The sequence below is a fragment of the Thamnophis sirtalis genome, unplaced genomic scaffold, assembly GCF_051295495.1.
Source record: "Thamnophis sirtalis isolate CommonGarterSnake01/CBP01778 unplaced genomic scaffold, rThaSir2_p1.2 scaffold_1, whole genome shotgun sequence".
NCBI classification, from domain to species: Eukaryota; Metazoa; Chordata; class Lepidosauria; order Squamata; family Natricidae; genus Thamnophis; species Thamnophis sirtalis.
In genome coordinates, this window is record NW_028261381.1 from 183712772 (window position 1) to 183739935 (window position 27164).

At 51.4% G+C, this 27164-nt stretch overlaps 1 protein-coding gene across 1 annotated transcript in view; it reads right to left on the reverse strand.

Annotated features, from left to right (window-relative positions):
* LOC106551174 (small conductance calcium-activated potassium channel protein 3) overlaps positions 1-17090 on the reverse strand; it is a 23900-nt gene extending 6810 nt beyond the window's left edge. Inside the window, 5 exon segments of the mRNA XM_087703418.1 lie at positions 1005-1316; positions 1318-1424; positions 1955-2050; positions 3415-3873; positions 16748-17090. Of these exon segments, the coding sequence (XP_087559544.1) occupies positions 1005-1316; positions 1318-1424; positions 1955-2050; positions 3415-3873; positions 16748-17041 (1268 nt within the window). The 5' untranslated portion in view covers positions 17042-17090.
* Between the last annotated feature and the right edge of the window lie 10074 nt (positions 17091-27164).

Sequence of the window (27164 nt, forward strand, 5' to 3'; positions counted from 1 at the left end):
TCTCCTTAGTTCTATGTTGCTTCTCTCCTTGGTGAGTTTCCATCCGTTATTTCTCGTCCAGCCTTCTGGTTCCTTGGAGAACAGCTTGACCCCCCCTCTTCTTCTTCTTTGGGGTAGCCCCTCAAGACTGCAATCATGTCACCCCGAATCCTCCTCTTCACTAGACCAGTGTTTCCCAACCTTGGCCACTTGGAAGATGTCCGGACTTCAACTCCCAGAATTCCCAGCCAGCATTCGCTGGCTGGGGAATTCTGGGAGTTGAAGTCCGGACATCTTCAAGTGGCCAAGGTTGGGAAACACTGTCCTAGACACTTCCCCATCCCAGCCACTCCTCTCCGTAGGTTTTAGCCTCCAGCCACCACCCCCCCCCAATCGCCTCTGTTCCTCTTCTCTGCACTCCTTCTGGAGCAGGGCTGTCAAACTCCCTTCCACCGGGGGCCGCACCAGAGTTGTGTTTGAGCTTTTTGGGGGGGGAGGATGGGCGTGGCCAACTCATCTCTCGCGGTCGAGGGCCCAGGTGGTGGCCCAGGTGCTCTGCCAGAGAAAACGGGCTCCCGAGCTCCGTTTTCAGCTTCGACAGCCTCCTGCAGCCAACCGTCAGCGAAAACGGAGCTGGAGAGGGCCCCCCCTGCCCCCCTCCCGAGCTCTGTGTTCACCGGCAGAGGCACCGCAGGCCCCTCCTTCGCTCTTTCCAGAGCCCACGCGGGGCATCCCGCCTGCAGCCTTCGGTTTGACACCCTTGTTCCAGAGCCTCAATGTTGTCTTTTTTTTTAATATCGTGGTGCCCAAAGGAGGAGGCAACCTCCCCCCCCCCCCACCGGTCTGACCTCATCAACGCCGGACGAAGCGCTGCTCGCCCTTCGGGGGGCCTTGCTGGCAAGTGACCTTCCAGAGACGCTTCCTGGTCCTTGGCCTGCCTGCCTTGCGCCCCCAGCCCAGCTTTGGGGGCAGGGCGGCTCCTCCCCCGCCCCCCCCTGGAAAGCGAGAGGGGGGCGGGCTCCTACCTCTCGCAGACGCGCACCGTCCAGGCGGCGATGATCCAGGAGGAGATGCTGAAGACCAGCAGGACGGTGCCGGGGCAGATGGTCATGAGGGTCTTCATGACGAAGCGGGTGTTGAAGTTGATCTTGTTGAGGGCGCCGATGCTGCGCGAAGAGGCGTCGGTGAAGAGCTTGCTGTGCAGGAGCATCACCCGCCCGATCAGGTAGAGGCGCAGGAACATGGGGATGGAGAGGGTGATGTCCACGTCGGTGCTGGCCTCCGAGGTGGCGTAGGTGAAGGGCCAGCCGGGTGGTCCAGGTGAAGACGTACTGGCCGGGGATGGGGTGGATGGCGCAGACCAGCAGCTCCAGGGAGATGAAGAAGATGCGCTCGTAGGTCATGGCGATGCGCCAGTCGTCCGCCCCGTTGTCCACCATGAAGAGCTGGGCGGGGCACAGAGGGCGCTCAGAAGGGGGGCAGAGGGGCCTCCGTCTCCGGGGCTCTCATGGATAGGGGGCATGTGGGGTTCAGAGATGGGGAATTTGGGCAGCAGAAAGGAGCCATTCCCGGCCAAGCAGACCAGGCCCCGGGGGGGGGGGGGAGGACAGGTGGGGGGGGGGCAGGCCGAGGCAGGACAAAAGCCCGGCCGAATTATCCTCTGCTGCCCCTCAGTTGCCCCAGGAAACCCAACGAGAGAAGCTCAACCTGGTTTGTTTTAAGAGGCGGCGACAACCGCAGCTGCCTCCCCCAACCCACAGGGCCCCCAACCCACGAGGCGCTTCAGTGCCTGCCTGGCACCCGTCCGGGGCAAGGAGGGCCAGGGGCAGCCCTGCCGGAGCCTCCGCCTCTCCCTGGACCAGCCTCCCTCCCACCCCGTCCCCCCACCCTGGAGCACAGCCCTCTGCCCCTCCCTGGGCCCGGCTGCTGCTGGCAGAGGCCCCCACCTCCTCCTCCTCCTCCTCCTCCTCCTCACCTGGATCTCCCGGGCGTGGTACATGATGATCAGCCCCAGGAGGATGGCAGTGGAGAGGCTGATGAGGCATTTCAGGGCAAAGGAGTAGGAAGAATCCTGGAAGGAGAGAGGGAGAGAGAGGAAGAGACGGAGGGAGGGAGGCAGGAGCCACACAGTCTCCCCATCCTGTGGGTGGGACTCCACACATTTGGGGGGAGAGTGATGGGAGGGGGGCTGAAGCCAAGGCAATATCCTGGCAGTCAGAGTGGGGTGAGTTGAGCAAGGAGCCTGACGGAGGGAGGAGGGAGGGAAGAGGGAGGAAAGAGGGAGGAGCTTGAGGGAGGGAGGGATGGAAGGAGGTAGGAAGAAAGGAAGGAAGAAGGGAGGGAGGGAGGAGGAAAGAGGGAGGAGCCTGATGGAGGGAGGGAGGAGCCTGACAGAGGGAGGAAAGAGGGAGGGAGGAAGGAGGGAGGAAAGAGGGAGGGAGGGAAGAGGGAGGAGCTTGAGGGAGGGAGGGAGGGAAGGAGGGAGGAAGAAAGGAAGGAAGAAGGGAGGGGAGGAGGAAGGAGGAAAGAGGAGGAGCCTGGCGGAGGGAGGGAGGAGCCTGATGGAGGGAGGAAAGAGGGAGGGAGGAAGGGAGGGAGGGAAGAGGGAAGGAGGGAAGAGGGAGGAGCCTGAGGGAGGGAGGGAAGGAGGGAGGAAGGAAGGAAGAAGGAAGGGAGGGAGGAGCCTGACGGAGGAGGAAAGAGGGAGGGAGGGAGGAAAGAAGAAGAAAGGGAGGGAGGGAGGAAGGAGCAATAGCAATAGCAATAGCAGTAGACTTATATACCGCTTCATAGGCCTTTCAGGCCTCTCTAAGCGGTTTACAGAGAGTCAGCATATTGCCCCCAACAATCTGGGTCCTCATTTTACCCACCTCGGAAGGATGGAAGGCTGAGTCAACCCTGAGCCGGTGAGATTTGAACCGCTGACCTGCTGATCTAGCAGTAGCCTGCAGTGCTGCATTTAACCACTGCGCCACCTTGGCTCTAGGGGAGGAGCCTGGCGGAGGGAGGGAGGAAAGAGGGAGGAGCCTGAGGGAGGGAGGGAAGGAGGGAGGGAGGAAGGAAGGAAGAAGGGAGGGAGGGAGGGAGGAGGGAAGAGGTGGAGCCTGAGGGAGGGAGGGGAGGCCATGGGTCTGAGGGAGGATGGATGGGGACCTACAGAAGGGGGGCGAGGAATCCCTCCTGCAGGGAAAAGCCCCCTTCAGTGTGGGATGGAAGGGCAGAGCCTGTGCCAAGAATTGGAGCCCCCAGACTCAGGGGATCCTGGTGGGTTTTGTCACAGGAGACGGACAAGGGAGTGACAGGAATTGGGGGGGGGGAAAGGGACCTTGGGGAGGGGGGCGATGTGGGGAGGCCCCTCCCAAGGCTGCCCTTCTGTGTCTCAGCCCCCCTCACTGAAGGCCCAGAGGGGTGGGGGGGTGGGGTTGGGGGGCTCACCTTGGTGTAGATGCCCCAGGAGAGTTCCGTCTCCGTCACCATCACCACGATGCCAAACATGCCGAAGATGAGGGCGTAGTCGCTTAGCCGCTTCCGCTTCTCAAAGAGCGCCCGCCGGTGCCCCAGCCGATGGCCCACGTTCGGGCTCCTCTTCTTGGGTTGCCGGGGGGGCACGTCCCCCTCCTCCACCTGTCCGTCCAGCTGGGGGTCCGAGCCCTTCCCCCGCTCGCCCTTGGAGACCACCACCTCCAGGTCGGAGTCGGGGAAGGTCTGCAGCGGCTGCGTCTCGGCGTCCAGCTCCCGCAGGTGGCGGGGGGAGATGCCCAAGCGGCCCAGCGGCCCCATGGCCCCCCCGTTGTGGCGGCAGCTGTTCATGGCTATCTCGGTGAAGGGGCTGCACTCGCCAGCAGCCGTTGGCCTGGACCCCGCATGGCTCAGGGGGGGGAAGTTCCCGCTTACCTGGGGAGGGGGAGGCAGAAGGAGGAAGAGCCCGTCACTGCCCCATGTCGGCAGCAAAGGAGACCCTCACCAAGCATTTCAGGGGAGTCCCCCCCCCAAAATACAGGCAGTCCTTGACTTATGGCCACAACTGAGCATTTGTGTTGCTAAGTGAGCGCTGACCCATTTTATGACCTTTCTCGCTCCTCGTTGTTAAGTGAAGTTTTAAACCTAGTAACCCGATTGTTAAGTGAATCTAGGTTCCCCATGGTTTGTCAGGAGGTCGCAAATGTGGATCACATGACACACACACACCCCGGGAGACTGTCCTTCATAAATAAGGAGTCAGTGGACAAGCAGCCACTCGACCCCGGGACCCTGAAACCGCCATAAATGCACAGCAGTGCATCATTTTTCAGTGCCGCTGCAACTTGGGCCACTAAACAGACGGTTGTAAGTTGAACACTATCCGTACAGGCCATTGGTATCGCTGGTGCCCCAAGAGGCCGTGTCCAGTCAGGGCAGGGCCCGTGGCCAGGGGTCTCCCTGCCCCACCCAAGTGGTTGGTGCTGCTCCTGCCTTCCGAGCCTGGGATGCCCCCGAGTGCCTGGCCAGAGCCACCTTCAGGGGGAGGGCCAGGGCCCCCCCATTGCCTGGGCCCTTGGGGGACGGAGGGGGTTCCCCAGGGGGAAACCTGAACCCAGAGCCTCCTGGGAGCAAACAATGGCAGCCAAAGGAGGAGGGTCCTTGGCCTAAGCCCCCTCCCCATCTCACTCGAGTGGGGTTCACATAGACTCCCGGTGAAGAATGCCCAGGGACCCTCCTCAGGCAAGAGCAGCCGCCCTTAGACCTACACACCGCTTCCCAGGGCTTTGCAACAGGGGGCGCTCTAAGCAGTTCACACAGTCGGCCTTTGGCCCCAACCATCTGGGTCCTCATCTTACCCACTTCAGAAGGAGGGAAGCCTATATAGAAGGATTCTGCTTCTCCAATTGCATCAATTCTGTACCTTTGTCCTTTCCATAGAAACATTAATAGCAATAGCAATAGCAGTTCGACTTATATACCGCTTCCTAGGGCTTTCAGCCCTCTCTAAGCGGTTTACAGAGTCAGCATATTGCCCCCAACAACAATCCGGGTCCTCATTTCACCCACCTCGGAAGGATGGAAGGCTGAGTCAACCCTGAGCCGGTGAGATTTGAACAGCCGAACTGCAGAACTGCAGTCAGCTGAAGTAGCCTGCAGTGCTGCATTTAACCACTGCGCCACCTCAGCTCTTTAACCCTTATTAAACCTTCCGGTATCAGCCATCTATAGTTAACGTCTATCTTAAGTAAACTTGTAGTCAGGAATTGATATTTTCTTCTCTTCTCTCTCCCTCTTCTTGGAATTTGCTTTAAGACGACAATCTCCTTGCCTTTGTATTCCAGTTTTCTGTCTCTTGTTTTCTGCAATATTTGTAATTTCAGTGCTTTTTTAGTAAATCTTACATGGACTTCCCTTGGAAGAGCATTTCTCGTTGCATATCTTGTATTTACCCAAAATGTCTCGTCTATGCCATCCATCATCTTCTCTCGGGTATCTCTAACACATCTATCAGGATTTCAGATATTATTTGAGGGAGATTCTCTCCCTTTTCCTCTATTATATTTTGAAATCTTAAGAAATACTCAGAGTGCTCCATCTCCCATCCTATTATTGAACTGCTTTCTGTTTCCATTTCGCACAATCTACTGTCGAGTTCTTCATCCCTCTTCTCTCTTTGTTCCTCTCTTTCAGCAATTTTTTGCATTCTGTCTTCTTGTTTCACTATCCAATTTTGTATAATTTCAATCTTTCCCTCTGTTTGGCCTGTTTTTTGTTCTATGTTCCCAATTCGCTGATCCATTGTCTCCATCCTCTTTTCCCTATTTTCAGACCTCTTTACAAGCGTATCTAGATTTTCATCAGTGCTTGTTTGTGATTTTTGTATTGCTTGCATAATTGCCTTTAATGATGTAGCCTTCTCTTTTTCCTGTTGAATCATCATCTATATTGATCTTTGTCCTCCTACCGGGGAGCAGGTAGGAGTCGTTGCTGCAGAACCCACCGGTGGTGGTCTTTCTGCTCATCTTCCTGATTTTATTCTCTCTTTTTCTTTTCGTAGCTCGTCCAATTAATGTTGACTATAAGAAAAGAAGAAAAGGGAAAGAAAAAAGCGAGAAAAGAGAGGAAAAAGATATCCCAGATAACCACTGGGATTATCTCAAAAACGTAGAACAAGAAAGAGTAAATAAGTGAAAGAAGTAGGCAAGGGGGTCAGAGTTAAAAGTAAAAAAGAATATAGGAAATGTGTTAAAAAACAAAAAGACAATAAAAATCTTAAACACCTTGTCCAATTAGTTCCAAATCATAAGGTCCAATTTAAAGAAAGGGAAAGAGGAGAAAAAAAGGGGGCAGAAGAATTGGAACATTATAAAAATGGGAGGGGAAAAAGGAAAAAGAAAGTTTTTGCTTGCAGATTCCTTTAGTTCAGTCCATTTAAATTTAAGAACCAACCGTCCAGATGTCTCATATATCTCAAATATCTCAAAAAGGTAGGAAGAGGGGAAAAAACAATATTCAACACTTCAAAACTTCCAGGCTTCAACAAACAAGAGGAAGGAGGGCAAATAGAAAAAATGGTCCTCACATCCCAGGCAAAGTGATATAGACACTCTCGGCAAAAAAAGAAGAAGAGAGGAGAGAGTTCAAAGTTTTTTCCCCCCTTTTGATGTAGAGGCCTTTCCAAGGTCACATCAATTTTCCCTTATATGTTTTCGTTCATCTTCCAAAATAGGTTTCCAGACACTAAAGATCCACAAGAAAGACCTGCATAAACAACTGTGTTCTTGCCTCTTATCAGGTCTTAACCTTGAATGAAAGAGGTTTTCTCCAAACAATTCCAGCAGTAAAAATTGGCAACTTTGTTTAGAGGTCCACTAGGTGGCAGTGTTACATTATATCCGATCTCACGTCTCTTACAACTCTGCCTTTAAAAGAGCGTATTCAAGGGAAAAAGCCCACGGACTATAAAAATAGTTTGGAAAGGAGAAAAAAAGAAACGGAATTTTTAGTGCAGTTTAAAAAAAAGAATAAATCTATTCAAATCACTTCCAAAAGTCAAGAAGTTAGAAATAAAGAGAAGACTCCAACAACGAATCCACTTTAAATGGTAGCGAAAGTCCAGCCTGGCTTCCGGTAATAAAAAGGGAAAAAACAAACAAACGATCTCAATTAGCCTTGCTTAAGACCGCTGCTGAGTCTCTGGTTATTCTCATTTTACCTTAAGTCTCCGAATTTAGGGTGTTCTCTTTGCAATAGAAAAAAAGTTAGAAAAAGTCTCACCAAAACGGCATGCTTCTCTCTCCTGCGCTTGCTTTACGGAGCTGTCAGCAGCTTCAGCAGCCCTGGGGGCTGGCTCTTGATCATCGGCAAAAGGGGTTTTTTCCCCAGGTTCCCAGAGACTTTGCGGGTGTCTCTGGATCCCCTGGATATTCCTCTTCCTCTCACCATCTCTTTGGGATGGCTTGGGCCCAGATAGGACCATCCAGACGATCTGGATTCAACGGCTAATCCGGAGTAACCAGAAAAGCCGCAGTACCGCTGTGACATGTGGCTCCTCCTCAGGGGGAGGCTGGCTCATCGACAAAAGTTTTTTTTTGACAGGTCTCCAGAGACTTTGCGGGTGTCTCTGGATCTCCCGGATGTTCCCCTTCCTCTCACCGTCTCTTCAGGATGGCTTGGGTCCAGATTGGACCGTCCAGATGATCCGAATTCAACGGCTTATCCAGAGTAATTGGAAAGCCGCAGTAGCGCTGTGACGCGTAGCTCCTCCCTCCTTCACTCATTCTATATAGAACATCTGAGAGGGAAGGCCGAGAAGACTGGACAAGAACTAATGGTGCAACTGTTGGATACACCCATGACTGAAACTGAGAGGACGGAGGGCGCCGGAGGTGGGATCGATATTGAAGAAGGTGCCATGGGGGGGGGGTGTAGATATTAGAGAACGACGGGCACCAAGATCAACTAGAGCCATAAATCCTATATATAAAGCATAACGATGGAAGGAGAAAAAATGCTCATAATATAAATGGACTTAATTCAGCAATCAAAAGAAGGAAAATATTTCACAAATTAGAAAAGTTTAGACATAATTTGCTTACAAGAAGTACATATTCAACAAAGATACGGTCACGTATTAGTACAACCAAAACTTGGGAAAAAATTTACCTCTTTGGCGGACTGCAAGAAAAGAGGAGGGATCTTTTATATTAAAGACAAAATTCCAGCGAAACAAATTTATACAGATGAAGACGGAAGAATCTTGATGGTGGAAATTATGGATAATACTAGGAAAATACTTTTAATTGCAATTTACGCACCAAATGAAAAACAAGATGAATTCTATAAAAAAACTCCACAAGAAAATTTGCGACCTAGACTATGTCAACATCTGTATGATAGGAGATTTTAATGGCATTACAAATCAGAACATGGATTATGAAACACATAAAACAATAAAACCAAAACACATAAAACAATAAAACCAAAACACATAAAACAATAAAACCAAAACACATAAAACAATAAAACCAAATAGAAAAACACTCCCAAAGTCCTTCTCCAGGATGATGGATGAAATAAACTTAAAAGATGTTTGGAGAGAAAGAAATCCTACAAAAAAAACAATATACTTTCTATTCAAACACAAACTTATCATTCTCTAGAATAGATATGATTTGGGCCTCAATGGATTTATTTGGTGATGTACAAGAAGTGGAAATTGAATTAAGTACTTGGGTGGATCATAACTCAATTATAATCAAACGGAGAGGTCAAAGAACAAGATCTAGACGGACATTAAACAATACGATATTGAAAGAGAAAGACTTTGTACAGAAAATGGAAAAAGAGTTGCCTTTCCTATTCAAAGAAAATAAAAAAGAAGATACATCTATGCAGAATCTCTGGGACACAATGAAGGCCTTTTCTAGAGGCCTGATAATAGACTACACAGGAATGAGAAACTTAAAGAAAAGACAAAGATTTAGAAAAAGACTATATGACCCTGGAAAAAGAGCTACAGAAATCTCCACAAAAGAAGGATATTAAAATAAAAATGGATATAATTAAACACAAAATGGATTTACTGGAAAAGGAGGAATTGGCACAAAAAATTGGAGGCGCTAAACAGAATTACTTTGAAAATTCAAATAAGCCAGGCAGATGGTTGGCATATAAACTGAGAAAGGAGAGAGAGAGGCTAAGAAAATACAACAACTAAAAGACGAACAAGGACAAACCCGCTATGGAAATGTGGAAAAGAAGAAAATCATACAAGATTACTACGCCAAGTTGTATGAACAAGAGAATATAAAAGAGGAAAAAGTTAAACAATATTTACAAAATGTAAATCTTCCCCCAATACCCAACAATATTAGAACTATGTTAGAAGGTAAAATAACAGTGACGGAGCTATAACGGAAGCTCTTAAAAGGCAAAAGAATGGGAAGGCCCCCAGTCCGGATGGCCCACCAGTGGGATTTTACAAAACACTAAAAGGACTCCTTGTCTCTTCCCCTTCTATAGCAGTAGATATAGCAGTAGACTTATATACCGCTTCATAGGCCTTTCAGCCCTCTCTAAGCGGTTTACAGAGAGTCAGCATATCGCCCCCAACAACAATCTGGGTCCTCATTTTACCCACCTCAGAAGGATGGAAGGATGAGTCAACCCTGAGCCGGTGAGATTTGAACCGCTGACCTGCTGATCTAGCAGTAGCCTGCAGTGCTGCATTTAACCACTGCGCCACCTTGGCTCTTCTAGAAGTTATGAATGAAGTAATGGTTGAAAGCAAATATCAAATTCATGGTTAGAAGCATATATGACATTGCTACCTAAAGAGGAGGCAGACCATACACAAATTAAGAACTACAGACCAATCTCCTTGCTAAACTCAGATTACAAGCTATTTGCTTCTATACTGGCAGAGAGACTTAAAAAATATTTAAATGGGTTTATCCATTCGGATCAAAATGTTTTGTTTTTTACCAAAGAGATAAATTAGAGATAATATAAGAATAATCTTGGACACTTTGGAATACTATGAGGCTCATCCTGAAAAGCAAATGGCCTTGATGTTCCTTGACGCGCAGAAGGCCTTTGATAATGTGAACTGGCGATTCATGATACAACAAATGGAACAAATGAACTTTGGTAAGAATTTTATTCAAGCTATACAAACGGTATATCACAAGCAAACAGCAAAGATAATGATAAATGGAGAATTGACAGACCCTATTGAAATAAAGAGAGGTACGAGACAAGGCTGCCCATTATCACCGTTACTTTTTGTCTTAACGTTAGAAGTTTTAAACAGAAGGATCAGAGAAGAGGAAGAAATAAAGGGAATGACTATGAAAAAAGAAAAATATAAGTTGTGTTTGCAGATTATTTAGTTTTCATTCTCGAGGAGCCACTTGAATCCGCACCCAAATTGATAGAAAGAATTGAGGAGTATGGAAAAAGTAGCAGGCTTGAAAATAAAGACAAAACAAAAATCTTGACAAAGAACATATCATCCAAACAAAAAAGAAGTTACGAACAAGGTCAAATATTTGGGGACCTTTTTAACAGCTAGATGCAGTTCCCTCAAAGAGGATCACTGTTTTAGATTGAAGCAACAAATCGCAATGGACTTGGTGAAATGGGAAAATCTTCAACTATCAATGATTGGGAGAATCTCTACAATTAAAATGAAGATTCTACCTAGAATCCTATATTTGCTCCAGACAATCCCAATTAGATTGGGGAAAGATTATTTTGAAGACTTAAATAAATTGGTGTTGAAATTCATATAGCAGGGGGATACCTGACTGGGAGCTACACCACCCGGCAGCCAGTCTGAGGTGGATCAAGGAATGGATAATGTTAAGAAATGGTAGGGCTTCTCAATTTAGAGGGTCAGGACTTGCTGTTGGGATGGGATGCTTTCTTATGGTATGAGGGAACCAAAGCACACGGTTATTTTAGGAGGCACCATATAAGAGAGGCTCTGTTATTAAACTGGGAGAAGGTTAAGGGGTTACACTCTTTAAAAACTCCAGTCTGGATATCAACCATTGAAGCTTTTTCATATTCAATAACATACAAAAAGGAACAAACAGTTAGATATGCTGAATCATTAAATACAGAGGGAGAATTCAAATCCATACAAGATTTGAAACAGGAAGGAATCGAAGTTAATTGGTATTCATATGTGCAAATACATTCTAGATACAATGAAGATCGAAAAAAGGAGGGTTTTTATGATAAAATGACTGAGTTAGATAAAATCTTAACAGGTACCAATGAAAAAGTAATTTAAAAACTCTCTGGCTACCTATTAGAGGTGAAGCTACAGGAAGAACAAGTCAAAGAAACTATGTTAACTTGGGGGGGAAATTTTGGGCATGGGATTGACCTAGAGAAATGGCAAAAACTGTGGTTTCAAAACTATAAAATGACAATGTCAACTGCACATAAAGAGAACTTGTATAAGATGATTTACAGGTGGCACTTATCCCCAACGAGAATAGCAAGAATGTCTAAGAACAAATCCGAAAAATGCTGGAAATGTCATCAGATGCCGGGCACATACTACCACATGTGGTGGACTTGTACTGAAGCTAAAAGATATTGGACTAAAATCCAATTTGTGTTTGGAGAAAATGATACATTAACAGATAGACTTCAAACCAGAACTTTTTATATTGGGAATCATACCAGAAACATACAAGACTTGAAATATTTGATTGTAAATGTTGTAACGGCTGCTAGAATTGTATTTGCAAAAAATTGGAAAAATGAGAAAACACCAACACAGGAGGAAACTATTTGGAAAATAATGGAATGTGCTGAAATGAGTAAACTTACATTTGAAATTAGAGAACAGGAAGATGAGTAATTTTATAAGGTATGGGATTTGTTTTACCAAAGGTTGGATAAAAAAAACATGGAAATCAAATTGTTTATTTATGTACTACCAGAAAGTTATACTCATTGTTATGAAGGCTTTTTTTTGCTATGAAATAGAGTGTTTGATCATATGATATATAAAGGACAATAATGTATTCAATGCATAAGAGTGGGATGATTTGAACCCTATGTATAATTGTAAGTATTGACCATGTTATACTGGAAAGATTTTTATATGTTAAAGGGACTAATGATGATGTAATGAATAATTGATACATATATGAATTGAAATGTTCAATAACTACTTGGATTAACAATGGAAAACTATTTCTGGAGTTGAATATGCCACATTATAAGTATTGTTTACTCTATGGATGATTAATATTAGTGGTAATCTGAACACATGATGCTCAATGATGATGATGATGTATTTAGTTTGACCAGTGATCTTATTTTTAATTGTAAAAACCGATGCACAAAAGTTTGTAACCAAACAACATGCTTGATGAAATTGAGGAAAGTTTTTTGCAAGTGTTGTTTTGTTTTTCTTTGTTTTAAAAATAAAAAAAATATTTTTTAAAAAAGGAGGGAAGGCTGAGTCGACCTTGAGCTGCTCAGGATCAAACTGCTGGCAGTGGGCAGACTCAGCCTGCAATGCTGCTTTCTCACCACTGGGAGGGACTGAGGAAAGGAAGGAAGGAAGGAAGGAGGGAGGGAGGGAGAGAGGGAGGGAGGGAGGGTGGGAGGAAAGTAAACAAAGTAATAGCCAAAAGCCAACATGGCAGACAAATCTTATTGCATTCTTTGACAAAGTGACAAAATTAGTGGACCAGAGGAATGCCATCGATATACTTTACTTGGACTTCAGTAAGGCATTTGATAAGGTAGACCATAACCTACTACTAGGTAAAGTAGAAGAATGTGGGTTGGACAGCATCACCACCAGATGGATTCGTAACTGGCTGACCAACCACACTCAACGTGGAGTCCTCAATGGAACTGCATCTACATGGAGGGAAGGATGCAGTGGGAGACCCCAAGGCTCTGTTTTAGGCCCAGGACTCTTCAACATCTTCATCAATGATTTGGAGGAGGGAATAAATGGGGAACTCATCAAATTTGCAGATAACACCAAGCTGGCAGGAATAGCCAACACTCCAGAAGACTTAAGGCTTAAGATACAGACGGATCTTGACAAACTTGAACATTGGGCACTATCTAATAGAATGAAATTCAATGGTGAAAAGAGAAAGGTTCTACATTTAGGCAAGAAAAACGAAATGCACAGGTACAGCATAGGTGGTACCTCACTCAACAGTAGTAACTGTGAATCGGGGATCTTGGAGTCCGAGTGGACAAGCATTGAAATAGGAGCCAGCCGTGGGCAGCAGCTGCCAAAAAAGCCAACACAGTTCTAGGCTGCATCAACAGAGGGAGAGAATCAAGATCACGTGAAGGGTTAACACCACTTTATAAGGCCTTGGTGAGGCCACACTTGGAATATTTGCATCCAGTTTTGGTCGCCACAATGTAGAAAAGATGTGGAGACTCTAGAAAGAGTGCAGAGAAGAGCAAGAAAGAGGATTAGGGGACTGGAGACTAAACCATATGAAGAACGGCTGCAGGAACTGGGGATATCTAGTTTAATGAAAAGAAGGACTAGGAGAGACATGATAGAAGTCTTCCAATATCTCAGGGGTTGCCCCAAAGAAGAGGGAGTCAAGCTATTCTCCAAGGCACCTGAGGGTAGAATGAGAAGCAACGGGTGGAAACTAATCAAGGAGAGAAGCAACTTAGAACGGAGGAGAAATTTCCTGACAGTTAGAACAATTAATCAGTGGAACAGAAGTTGCCTCCAGAAGTTGCAAATGCCCCAACACTGGAAGTCTTTAAGAAGATGCTGGACAGCCATTTGTCTGAAACGGTATAGGGTTTCCTGCCTAGGCAGGGGGTTGGACTAGAAGACCTCCAAGGTCCCTTCCAACTCTGCTATTGTATTGGAAGGAAGGAAGGAAGGAAGGAAGGAAGGAAGGAAGGAAGGAAGGAAGGAAGGAAGGAAGGAAGGAAGGAAGGAAGGAAGGAAGGAAGGAAATTTAGAGATGATGAGGGAAGGAGGGAAGGAGGGAGGGAAATAGCAGTAGCACTTAGACTGATATACCGCTTCATGGTGCTTTTACAGCCCTCTCTAAGCGCTTTAGAGTCAGCATGTTGCCTGCAACAATCTGGGTCCCCATTTGACCCTCTGTGGAAGGACGGAAGGCTGAGTCCACATTGAGCTGCTCAGGATCGAACTGCTGGCAGTGGGCGGACTCAGCCTGCAATGCCGCTTTCTGGCCACTGGGCCATCCTGGCTCCTAATGCAGTCAGGTTGCCAAAAGCAGGTTACGGCTCCCCACAATTGCCCCACCCCCCCTTGCCCCCTCCCCCCTCCAAGAGGGGGCCTTGAAGGCGATGGGGAAGATCAGCCGCCAGAGGAGGAAGCGCAAGATGGAAGGGAGGCTAATGCAGAAGGGAAACCCCCCCCCCTAAGTCACAGGAGTATAAGTGGGGGGGGGAGGGAGAAGGATGGTTAGAGAGGGGAGGTTTTGCCCCTGCAGGCCCTTCGTCAAGGGCCTCGTCTCCCTCCTGGGAAAGACACCCACCCCCCCCACCCCCGGCTCTGCTCCGCCCCCTCCCCTCCTTATGCGACTGTGGAACATGGGGGGGGGGGCACCTGAGACTTCCCATGTACTTGTCCCCACTAGATGGGGGAGCAGCAAATAAACATAAATAAATAGGGAGGGAAGGAGGGAGGGAGGGAGGGAGGGAGGGTGGGAGGGAGGAAGGAAGGAAGGAAGGAAGGAAGGAAGGAAGGAAGGAAGGAAGGAAGGAAGGAAGGAAGGAAGGAAGGAAGGAAGGAAGGAGAGAGCGAAACTGGGCTGTCAGAAAGGTGGGGAAATATGGGCCTCCGGCCAGGGCAAGGGTCAGCCAGGGACCATGGTCCCTTTGAGGAGGGGTTGGACTAAAAGACCTCCACGCTCCCCTCTTCTTCTCTTATTGCCAGAGGCTCCTCAAGGCTCCTGGAATGGAAAGGAAGGCAACTGGGAGGAATGGAGGGAGAACCCCCCCTCCCCCACTGACAGCAAAGAGCCCGCTGGGCCAGCCAGGGCTGGGGGGGGGCTGCAGTGGGGGGAGGGGGCACCTAGTCCCCCTGACCAAAGTGGTCATCCGTCTTGTGCCAGGCCCTCGCTCTGAAGAGCCGCAGCAGGAAGGAAGGAGGGGGGGCACCGGGAGCCTGGGAAAGAAGGATGCCCCCCCCTCGTCCAAATGACCCCCAAACTCCCTACCTTTCCTTCCACAATGCTGGAGCTCGCGGGGGGGGGGAGAACTTGCCTTGCCCCCACCCCCACCCCTCCTGGCTGCTGGTACAGATTTTGAGGAGGGTCTTGGGGGGGGATTCTTCCATTGGTGATCCCTGGGCCAAAGAAGGGGGCAGGGCTGGCGCTGATGAAGCAGAAGAAATTGGGGGTGGGGGGATAGGACCCCCACACACAGGACAAAGGCCTTCCTTGACTTAAAGGGGGAGGGGGAGAATTGGATCCAAAGGAGACCAAACCGGAAAGCATTCCCCCATCGGAGGGGAGGTCCCAGGGCTAGTCCTGGCTGGGGAGGGGGCAGCGCTGATGAGGACAAGGCACCCTCTTTGGGACGGGGGGGGGCTGTGCATCCCCCCTGCCCGTCCCAAGGGCAGCCCTGGGCCCCTCCCTCTTGGCAGCTCACTCTGGCCACCACTGGCCTCCCCCGCCTCTCAACACACCACAACGGCTGGGAACGCTGGTCGTTGTAGTCCACCAGGCCAGGAGAGACGATCACTTCCTCAAATGCGCCAGTCAGGCCTGGGGGCTGCCTCTTCTGCAGCCAGAAAGCCAGAAGCGCCCCTGGCCCAGCGCCCTGGATTTCCTGGAAGCAGCCCCAGGCCTGCCCCCCTCCCCAGATTCCCCCCCCCCCCGGGGAGACCTGGGCAAAGCAGGGCAAAGGGAAGAGGCCAGGAGCCAGGCCCATGCGGGGCAGAAGGTCCGGCTCTCTGCTGCTCTTCCTTTGGGGTCTGGGGTCTGTTCCAGCTCCCCCCAGGCCAACTGGCTTGCTTGCGCCCAGCGCTGGGGAGGGGGCTTTGAAGGCTCCCCAGCCCCAGTGCAAAAGTTTGAGTGGGGCACCGGTGGGGCAGGGGAGCCTGGAAGCCAGAGAAGAGGGTCCCTGGGTAACCTGAGGGGGAGACGGGCAGACTGATCTCCCTCCCCACTTTCCCACCTCCAAGGGCACCTTGACCTCCCCCTCAACAGCAGCAGCACTCAAGGGAGGCCTCTTCTCTGCCTCTGGGGAGGACTGTGTCCTGGAAGGGAGCCTCCTCGGCTGGCTTGGGCTCCCACAGCAGCACCCCATGGGCCCCAAGAGGGCATCCAGCTGGGCCAGCAGAGGAGCAGATGGAGAGAAGGCCTGGGGGGGGGATCAGAAAGCTTCCATACACAGCAGCCGTCAACCATCTGTTGGGGCTGAGAAGGGAAGGCTCCCTTCAGACCCACTTTAAGGGGGGCGCAAAAGCTCCTCCAGGGGGGCTCTTCTCATCAGCCACCTTGGTCGGGGAGCCTCCTTGGCCAAGGGCAGTCTACCTGGGGGCTCGGCGCGCGTCTCCAAAGCTTCCCATCGGCGCCAGAGCCCCGGAGGCGCAGCGGCCCCGTCTCTGGCGCTGGCTGGGGAGGGGGGGCTTCTCCTCCGAGGGCCGGACGACGCAGCCCCGGGCCCGCAGCCCCCCCTTCCCCAGCCCCCCCCGGCTCTGCGGCTGCCCGGCTGCCCCCAGCCCGGCCCAGGGGAGCGCAACGGGCAGAGCCCCCTCCCCTCCCTCCCCCTCCCCCCCGCGGGGGTCCCGCGCCGCTCTCACCTGCTGGGCGGGGCGCCGGGGCGGGCGGGGCTCGGGGGGGCGCCGGGCGGGGGGCCAGCTGGCGGGGGGGCGTCCGAGCGGGAGGGGCCCCCCGCAGAGCGCCTGCAGCGACAGGTAGACCAGGTGGCCGGGCACCGGGCGGTGCGGGGCGGGCCGGGGGCGGCTGGGGAGACGGAGCCGGCCGGGGGGCTGCTGGTCCGGCGCGGCGGGCTGGGCGCTGCGGGCGCGGGGAGGAGGAGGCGGCGGCGGCGGCGGCGGCGGGAGGAGGGCGACGGCGGGCGCTCGCCACGGCATCCCCGGCCTCGCCCCGCCCGACCGGCCCGTCGCTCCGGAGGCCCCGCTGGAGTCCGGCCGCTCGGCTGCAGCGCTTCGGATTGGCGGGCGGGGCGCCGCCTCCCTCCCTCCCTCCCCGCCTCCCTCCCGCTCTCCCCCCCCCCCCGCAAGCGGACCCGCGCCCGCCCCCCCCCCGCCAGCCCCGCCGAGGGATGAGGAGCCCGGGGCTCTTGGGGGTTATGGGGCGGCAGCGATGGGGAGGAGGGAGCCCCGAGACCCCCGCCTGAGAGCGGCCCCCGTGGCGAGGAGGCTCTGTCCCGGAGGGGGGTCTGCAGGGGCAGGAAGGCCTAAAGGACCCTCCCCCCTTGACAGCTGTTCTCCTCCCTTGGCCCCAGGGGGCTTTGGGCTTCCCCTTCCCACCCATGAAGCCCCCCACCCCAAACCTCTTGTAGGGCGTTGGAAAAGAGGGGAAAAGACCCTGGAGACCCTCACAGCACTCAGGTGGGGGGAGGCTCCAGCCAGCCTGAATCTCCCAGTGTTGGCTTTGGGGGGGCTCCCCTTCCACTCTGGTGTGGGGCCAGGGAGGGAGTGGAGCTTCCCCCACTCAGATGCTCTTGGTGCATGGGGCCCCATGGTCTCCCCCCCCCCATTTGCTGCTCCCTTGAGGTGGCTCTGTTCCCCCCCCCCTTTTCTCTCTGTATCCCTTGTATGGTCCAGAGCCCACCGGAAGCTGGGAAGGGGGAGGACCCATACTCTGCAAATGCTCAGCCGCTCAGAGAGAGGATGAAACACAGGGCTCCCCCTCCCTCCCCTGCTGCTCCTTGGAGACCCCCTCTGCAGATCTCACTGGGGGGAGTGGTGCCCCCTGTTGTTCCCCTCGGCTCCTTCTTTTGAGGCTGGGGTGAAGACCTGGGTGGGCAGCTAAGATTGCCCCAAAGCCTCAGCCTGAGGGTCTCCATCCCACAAATAGAATTCCTCCTTTTGGCTACAACCGTCCCCTCCGTCCCCCCCACTCGGCCACGGAGGATAGTGAAGCAGGAGGCAGGAATTGGAAGCGGATTTCCTTATTTCCATATCTGCCCCATCTCAATATTTGCATGAATTTCACCGGAGGCAAAGAAGGGGGGGGGGGGCTTAACGTAATTCACAAGGAAGCAGACAAACCCCCAAATTCCAGATAAAGCCAAGAACGTTCGGGACAAAAAAAAAACCCCAAAACTTAACCTCAAACAGAGCCCAGGTGCAGGGATTTCGGCCTGAGCCCAACCCACCACAAGGCCAGCTAAACAAGAAAGAGCAAAACTTCTGAATGCCCCTCCAAGCCCCCCCAACAGACCCACTTCTCAGTTGTGTTTTGGCTTGGACAATTTCCACAGCCGCCCTGGCGTTCTCCAGGCAAAGGCAGCCCCAGGCTCTGCCGGGCCCACCAGAAGGCTTCCAACATCTAGATCAGCGTTTCTCAACCTTGTCAACTTGAAGATGTCCGGACTTCAACTCCCAGAATTCCCCAGCCAGCGAATGCTGGCTGGGGAATTCTGGGAGTTGAAGTCCGGACATCTTCAAGTTGACAAGGTTGAGAAACACTGTCCTAATCACTGCTGGGGAATTCTGGGAGTTGAAGTCCGGACATCTTCAAGTTGACAAGGTTGAGAAACACTGATCTAGATAAACTCCACAGAAGCCAAAGAACAGGCTGGATGCCAGTGAAAATGCCCTGGGTGCCCGCAGGAGCGTCCCCCGCCCCCCGGGAACAGGGTCAGCTGCGCCCAGCCCTGTCCCAAAGGAGGGGCTAGGATTAGTCCTTGGGAGGGAGGGCAGAGGGAGGGAGTCCCTGGGTGACCAGCTGGCCCTTCGTGTTCCTGGAAGGAAAGCAAGGAAGGCCTTGGGGGGGGGGGGGCAGAAGAACCAATTCCAGCTGAAAGTTTTTTTTTTTTAAAAAAACCACTTTCCAAGAGCAGTTGGAACTGGAACTCGGGACCTGGGTGTGCAGGACACGTCCCCTGCTTTGGAGGTTAGATCCTGCCCTGGACAGTGGGGTGGACTGGATGACCTCTTGATGCCCTCAAGTGCCTTTGTAGCCCTTTGTGGCTGCCTCTCAGATGAAGCAAAGGTGCTCCTTCTATCTGGCTCTGCAGGGGGGGGGGCGAGGCTTACCTGCTCAACTCCAGTCATAGGGGAGAGGTCTGTGGGGGGCTCAGCCTACACGTCTTGGCCCACTGAGGAGAGAGGCCGAGCCAGTCTGTTGCCCTCCTTGGTTCTGGGAGCCATTGGTTCCAGCGTCCACCTGGGAGGGAAGGAGGAGGGGGCTGGGAGAGAAGAAAGCACCTGTCAGTCACCCAAACCGAGGGGGCTCAGGATCTGTCTGGAGGAGGAGATCAGGGAAACGCAGCCCCCTCCCCACAATTGCTGCAAACTGGAATCAGAGACAGAGTAGTGGTGTTTTTCCAGGCACTGTCTATTACAGGGAGAAGAACCAACAAGGGAAAGCCCCCCACCCACCACCCACCCCTTTCCTGGCCAAAATCTGCTGAAAAATAGAACAACAGAGTGAAAGAATTAGAAGGGACGATGAAATTCAATGGGGAAAAGAGTCAGGTTCTACATTTAGGCAAGGAAAACGAAATGCACAGGTACAGCATAGGTGGTACCTTGCTCAATAGTAGTAACTGTGAGAGGGATCTTTGAGTCCTAGTGGACAATCACTTAAATAGGAGCCAGCCGTGGGCATCAGCTGCCAAAAAAGCCAACACAGTTCTAGGCTGCATCAACAGAGGGAGAGAATCAGGATCATGTAAAGAGTTAATGCCACTTTATAATGCCTTGGTAAGGCCACACTTGGAATATTTGCATTCAGTTCTGGTCTCCAGATGTAGAAAAGATGTGGAGACTCTAGAAAGAGTGCAGAGAAGAGCAACAAAGAGGATTAGGGGACTGGAGAGTAAAACATACGAAGAACGGTTGCAGGAATTGGGAATGTCTACTTTAATGAAAAGAAGGACCAGGGGAGACGTGATAGCATTGTTCCAATATCTCAGGGGTTGCCCCAAAGAAGAGGGAGTCAAACTATTCTCCAAAGCACCTGAGGGCAGAACAAGAAGCAATGGGTGGAAACTAATCAAGGAGAGAAGCAACTTAGAACCGAGGAGGAATTAATTTCCCGACAGAATAATTAACCAGTGGAACAGAAGTTGCCTCCAGAAATCGTGGGGAGCTCCAACAACGGAGGCTTTTAAGAAGAGACCGAACAGCCAGCTATCTGAAATGGGGGAGGGTCTCCTGCCTGAGCAGGGAGCTGGACTAGAAGACCTCCAAGCTCTTTTCCAACTCTGTTAGTCTTAGTCCAGCCCCCCCCCCCTCTCAAGCAGGAGACCCTAGGGCAGGGGTCTCCAAGCTTGGCAACTTTAAGACCTGTGGACTTTAACTCCCAGAGTTCCTCAGCCAGCAAAGCTGGCTGAGGAACTCTGGGAGTTAAAGTCCACAGGTCTTAAAGTTGCCAAGCTTGGAGACCCCTGCCCTAGACAATTCGAGACAAATGGCTCTCCAGTCTCTTCTTAAAAACTTACACACACACACACACAAACACACACCCTGAGTTCCTTCCTGCCGAAGAGAAGCCGGCCGCAGTTCCTCTCTGGAAGAAAAGAGAGAAAAGGCCGTAAGAAGGATGGGAAGGAGGAGAGAAGCTGGGGGACTTTGAGCAACGTCCGAGCACCGAAGGGGGCCAGGCGACCACAGAGACTCCGCGGCCTGAGATCTCGGATCGAAAGGGGGTTTCAAACAAGGGGGGGGAAGGAAGGGGGGGTTCTTTGATGGGAGATAAAGCCGGCAGCCGAGCAAGGAGGCCCTTTGCAAGAACAGTTGGCACCCAAAATGTTGGAAGGGGACAAGGATCCTTGACTTACGACCGCAATTGAGTTCCCAATTTCCCTGGCTAAGCAAGACCGTTGTTAAGTGAGCTTTTGCCCCGTTTTATGACCTTCCTTGCCTGTTGTTAAGTGAATCACAGCCACTGGTAAGTTAGTAACACTGTTATTAAGTGAATCTGGCTTCCCCGCCGACTTTTTAATAGATTAACAGACTTGGAGGGGACCTTTTGGGTCATCTAGTCCAACCCCCTGCCCAAGCAGGAGACCCTGCACCGTTTCTGACATTTCTTCGTCAGGAGGTTGCAAAAGGGGATCAGGTGAACACCCCGCCCTCCCCAGGGCACTGTGACCGTCATAAATATGAACCATGGATATTAAGGTATTATGATTGTACATGTATACTGCTATTTTTTCTTGTTTATGTATATTGAAATGGAATTATAAATACCATCAACACAAAAGGGAGTTTTTGCTCAGAAGCTGAAATACACCAAGTGAATGAGAGGAAGAGTGGGAAGCAGAGGAGAGAAGAAAGATAGGAAGAGAGGGACAGGAGAGAGGGTAAAGGGGGAAGATGAGGTATACAAAGAGGAGTGGTAAGGGAAGAGAGGAGAAGGAGAAAGGAAGAGGAAGTAGAGTAGAAAATGATGGAGGGAAGAAAGGATGTAGAAGAGTTGGAAGCAGAGGAGAGAAGAAAGATAGGAAGAGAGGGACAGGAGAGAGGGTGAGGGGGGAGATGAGGTGTACAAGGAGGAGTGGTAAGGGGAGAGAGGAGAAGGAGAAAGGAAGGAGAAGTAGAAAATGATGGAGGGAAGAAAGGATGTAGAAAGGGGGAGGAGAGAGGGGGAAGAAAGTGTCGGACAAGGTATAAATATGATGTATGGAGAGCAGAAGAGCCAATAATTGGGGTTTTTTTTCCCCCTTTGGTAGTTGATGGTAAGATGAATTGATATAATTACTTAATAATACAACATGACATTGACTATGTAATAGTGTACATGTGATTATATGCTATGAAAATGGAAAATAAAAACTTTCTATGTAAAAAATAAATATGAACCAGTTGCCAAATGTCTGGATTTTGGTTGTAAGTGTGGGGAAACGGCCGTAAGTCATTGGAACCTCGAACCGCCACTGAACAAATGCTTGTAAGTGGAGGACTAACTGAAGAAACGGAGACAGGTTTCGCCTCTGAGGAGGGCATCGGAAACGGCTTCCTCTGCTGCCCACTAGAAGCAGAAAGCCGAGCTGCAGGCAGGAGTGTGGGCCAATCTGAGCTAAGCTGGCAGAGCGGAGCCCTTGGAAAGGCCTGGGCCGCCCAGCCTCCCCACGGAGGCCAGGGCAGCTCTGGAGGAGGGGTCTGCAGGAATTACAACCCAGTGGGAAATACGGAAGAGAGTCCCTAGCAAATGGTTTGTGCCAGCTGACCAGTTCAATTCAGAAAAGGGCTGGAAGGGGCTTTGGAGGTCTTCTAGTCCAACCCTCTGCTCAAGCAGGAGATCCTCTAGCATTTCAGCCTAATGGCTGTCCAGTCGCTTCTAAAAATCCTCCAGTGACGAAGGATCCACAGCTACTGGAGGCCAGCCGTTCCACTGGTTAATTGTCCTCGCTGCAAGGTGGCGCAGTGGTTAAATGCAGCACTGCAGGCTACTGCTAGATCAGCAGTTCAGCGGTTCAAATCCCACCAGGCTCAGGGTTGACTCAGCCTTCCATCCTTCCGAGGTGGGTAAAATGAGGACCCGGATTGTTGGGGGCAATATGCTGACTCTCTGTAAACCGCTTAGAGAGGCCTGAAAGGCCTATGAAGCGGTATATAAGTCTACTGCTATTGCTATTGCTTAACTCGCTGGTTAATTGTCCTCGCATTCGCTGGCTGGGGAATTCTGGGAGTTGAAGTCCAGACATCTTCAAGTTGCCAAGGTTGAGAAACACTGCTTTAAAGCTACACCAGCTGCCTTGACAGGAGCAGAGCTGCAGCCAAGGGGACTTTCCCCGAAGGAAGGAGCTTCCAGGGCGTGTGGTCTGCGGTTGTTGGGTCTGGAGCCGCACCAGCGCGGCTGCCTTGGCACCGACCAGAAGCTTAAAAGCGGTTGAGCCACCCGTGGCAGCATAAATAGGATCGTCACCACGAAAGCCTGGCTGGAGCAGCAGCGGTGAAAACCTCAGGAGGAGCTTCCCGAGGCCGAGGCCAGGAGGCTGCCCTTCGGGGCGCAGGGAAGGTCGGTCCCTGGGAATCCAGTGGAGGTAGACTCCAGCGTATGACACAAACATTGTGTTGCTAAGCGAGACCGTCGTTAAGGGAGCTCTGCTCCACTTGACATCCTTTCCTACCACCGTTGTTAAATGGATCCCTGGAATTGTTTAGCCGAGGTGGCGCAGTGGTTAGGGTGCAGTACTGCAGGCCACTTCAGCTGACTGCAGTTCAGCAGTTCGGCTGTTCAAATCCCACCAGGCTCAGGGTTGACTCAGCCTTCCATCCTTCCGAGGTGGGTAAAATGAGGACCCGGATTGTTGTTGGGGGCAATAGGCTGACTCTGTAAACCGCTTAGAGAGGGCTGAAAGCCCTATGAAGCGGTATATAAGTCTAAACTGCTATTGCTATCTATCTCTCTATCTCTCTATCTCTCTATCTCTCTATCTCTATCTATCATCTATCTATCTATCTATTTATCTGGGTGAAATGAGGACCCAGACTGTGGGGGTGATATGCTGACTCTGTAAACCGCTTGGAGAGGGCTGAAAGCCCTATGAAGCGGTATATAAGTCTAACTGCTATTGCTATCTATCTCTCTATCTCTCTATCTCTCTATCTCTCTATCTCTCTATCTATCTATCTCTATCTATCATCTATCTATCTATCTATTTATCTGGGTGAAATGAGGACCCAGACTGTGGGGGTGATATGCTGACTCTGTAAACCGCTTGGAGAGGGCTGAAAGCCCTATGAAGCGGTATATAAGTCTAACTGCTATTGCTATCTATCTCTCTATCTCTCTATCTATCTATCTCTCTATCTCTCTATCTCTATCTATCATCTATCTATCTATCTATCTATTTATCTGGGTGAAATGAGGACCCAGACTGTGGGGGTGATATGCTGACTCTGTAAACCACTTAGAGAGGGCTGAAAGCCCTATGAAGCGGGATATAAGTCTAACTGCTAGTAACACAGCCGTAAAGGGAATCTGGCTTCCCGTTGATTTGGCTTGTCAGGGGGGCCACAAAGGGCCTCATCGTCACCTGCTCCCCCAGGGCAGAGCAGCCGTCATCAGTACAAATGTTCATCAGGTGACCTTGGGAGGCTACAGCGGCCGTAAGTGTGAAAAACAGTCGTAAGTCCCTTTTTCATTGCCATTGTAACTTTGGATGGTCATTAAACGGGTTGTCGTGAGCCTGAGGACTACCTGCATTGCGTCGGGACCACCCCTGAGGTGCAAAGCTCAGAGAAGCAGCGGGAGAGAATCCGCACCAGACCCTTCCCGGGCTCAGGGCTAGGGGCAGAGATCCCAGGGGAGGGGAGGGGGGGCTTGTATCAGGGCCCCCGGAGGATTTGACTTTACAGGGGTTGCATTGGGGGTGGGGGGCGTGCGGGGGGGGGGAGAGGCTCACAAATGAGAACCGAAGCCCCAGCAGAGGGCATGGCTGACCACCCCAGAGTAACAAGGAGGATGGCAGAAGCTCCGTCCTGCCTAGAAATTTCTCTGACCCTGGTTGTTTTCTTTGAGTGCAACATCCAAATGAAGCCCCTGCAGGAAAATAGCCAAGCTAGCAATACAACTTAGACTTATATACCGCTTCATCGGGCTTTCAGCCCTCTCTAAGCGGTTTACAGAGTCAGCATATCGCCCCCACAGTCTGGGTCCTCATTTCACCCACCTCGGAAGGATGGAAGGCTGAGTCAACCCTGAACCGGTGAGATTTGAACCGCTGAACTGCAGATAACAGTCAGCTGAAGTGGCCTGCAGTGCTGCACTCTACCCACTGCGCCACCTCGGCTCTAGAGTACCAAATTTCCCCTCCCCCCCGCTCCAGTTCAACCCTCAGGCACAAACCGTCTAATCTCATCCAGTCTAATGTGAGGAAGGATTTGGGATGACAAGATGGCAGCCTTCCAACATCTCAGGGGCTGCCCCAAAGAGGAGGGAGTCAAGCTATTCTCCAAAGGGCAAGGCAGAAAGCAATGGGTGGAAACTAATCAGGGAGAGAAGCAACCTGGAATTAAAGAGCAACTTCCTGACAGTGAGGAAAAATTAGCCGGTGGAACAGCTTGACACCAGAAACTGTGGTTGCTCCCATCACTGGAGGCTTTTCAGAAGAGACTGGATAGTCAGCTGTCTGAAGCGGTATACTAGGGTCTGCTGCTTGAGCAGGGGGCTGGACTAGAAGACCTCCAAGGTCCCCTCCAACTCTACTATTCCGTTATTTTAATTGTATTGGTCTCTCCCATCTCTACTATTTTGTGATTCTGTTATTAAATCAATCCTCTTGCCCAGTGAGGAGGACAGTAAACAGAGGGACGGCTTGAGGGGGCTCCATCAACGGACGTTTTCAGGAAGAGACCGGACACCTACTGGTCTGGAATGGTAGCGGATTTCCTGCCTGAGCACAGGGTTGGACTAGATGATCTCCAAGGTCCTTTCTGTTATTCGGGCCCCATGTGAAGGACTCCCTGTATGCAAATCCTTCCACCTAATCCTGTCCCAGGGCCTGGGGAAACTTTCTGCCTTCGCTCACAGAAGCTCCTCCCCCCCATTGTCCCACCCCCACCCCCCCGCAAGCCTTGAAGGGTGTTTCAGAGGGTGAAGGGGCAGGCGGCTTCTGCAGCCATCCCAGGCACAAGCGGAGGGGGCATTCCAGGGATGTTCATGTGTGATGGACATACACACAGACATCTTTCCTGCTTTAGCAATAGCAGTTAGACTTATATACCGCTTCATAGGGCTTTCAGCCCTCTCTAAGCGGTTTACAGAGTCAGCATATCGCCCCCCACAGTCTGGGTCCTCATTTCACCCACCTCGGAAGGATGGAAGGCTGAGTCAACCCTGAGCCGGTGTTATCATATAACTCCTTGTGTAGGTGTGGCGGTCACCCGTGGCCCAGTGCATAACAGGGCATGCGCAGCCACGCTGAACCACACAGGAAAAAACAAACTCCATAACATGGAGTTATGGATGGTATGAATGTTGCGTTTTAATCATGTACTGTCTTATATGTAAAAGTCTGTTTTCCCCCCCTTCCTTTTGATTGTGAGCCACCCTGAGTCCCCCCAGGGAAAAGGGCGGCATACAAATAAACAATCTAAATCTAAATCTAAATCTAAACATCCTGATATCCTGATAGTGCGTAACATAACATCCTGATCGTTCGCTCTAGATGTGCCTTACCCAACGACGCCCAGGATTTGACCATATATAGACAGAACTTCCCTGAGCAGCAGATTAGCAATTGTAGTTTGACAGGCTGTCTTAAATCACATGCTGATTGCTCCTCCTGCCTTTGTCCTATCTCAATAAAAGGGGCTCCCAGACCCCAATCTGGGTCGCCTCATCCCGAGAAAGCTCGTGTCCGTATCTTTTCTCAACATTGGCCTCATGAGCGAACCACGGGAACATCACAAGCCGGTGAGATTTGAACCGCCGAGCTGCAGAACTAGCAGTCAGCTGAAGTGGCCTGCAGTGCTGCATTTAACCACTGCGCCACCTCGGCTCATGCCACCCCCTTGTCCCACCCCCAGATTTCAAGCGTTTGAATTGCCTCCCCCCCCTCCCATGAACAGCCCAGGAGATCCTCTTCAGATGAAGCATCCAGGGGCATCTGAGAACCCCTCCTGCCAGACCTGAAGGCCTTGGGCCAGGCAGCCCCTTCCACCACCCTGAGATGCCCTGGAGGGGAGGCTGGCAGAGGAGGCAGCAAGGGAGCCCCTCCCGCCCAACGTTCCTGGCTGCCCTTCTTGGCCCTGCACGCGCCCTTCTCCACACCCCTGCCTGACAAGGGCACCCACAGCCCTGAGGAATTGCACCGCCGCGAGGGCAAAGAGGACGTTTGACAGACAGGGCAGTCAAGGCTTCCAGCTGGGAAGAGGAGAGTCTCTGAGTCAGACGCCTCGGCCAAGGCCGCTGCCAGGAAGCCACCGAAATACCTGCCACCCCCACCCCCCCAGTCCAGAGGAGTCAGAAAGAGACGTGAGCTGAGGGGGGTGGGTGGGATTAAAAGTCACAGGAGAGGCCGAGCTGCCTTGTCCATAAATCCCGTTGTGGCTGAGCGTTCTAGAACATAGA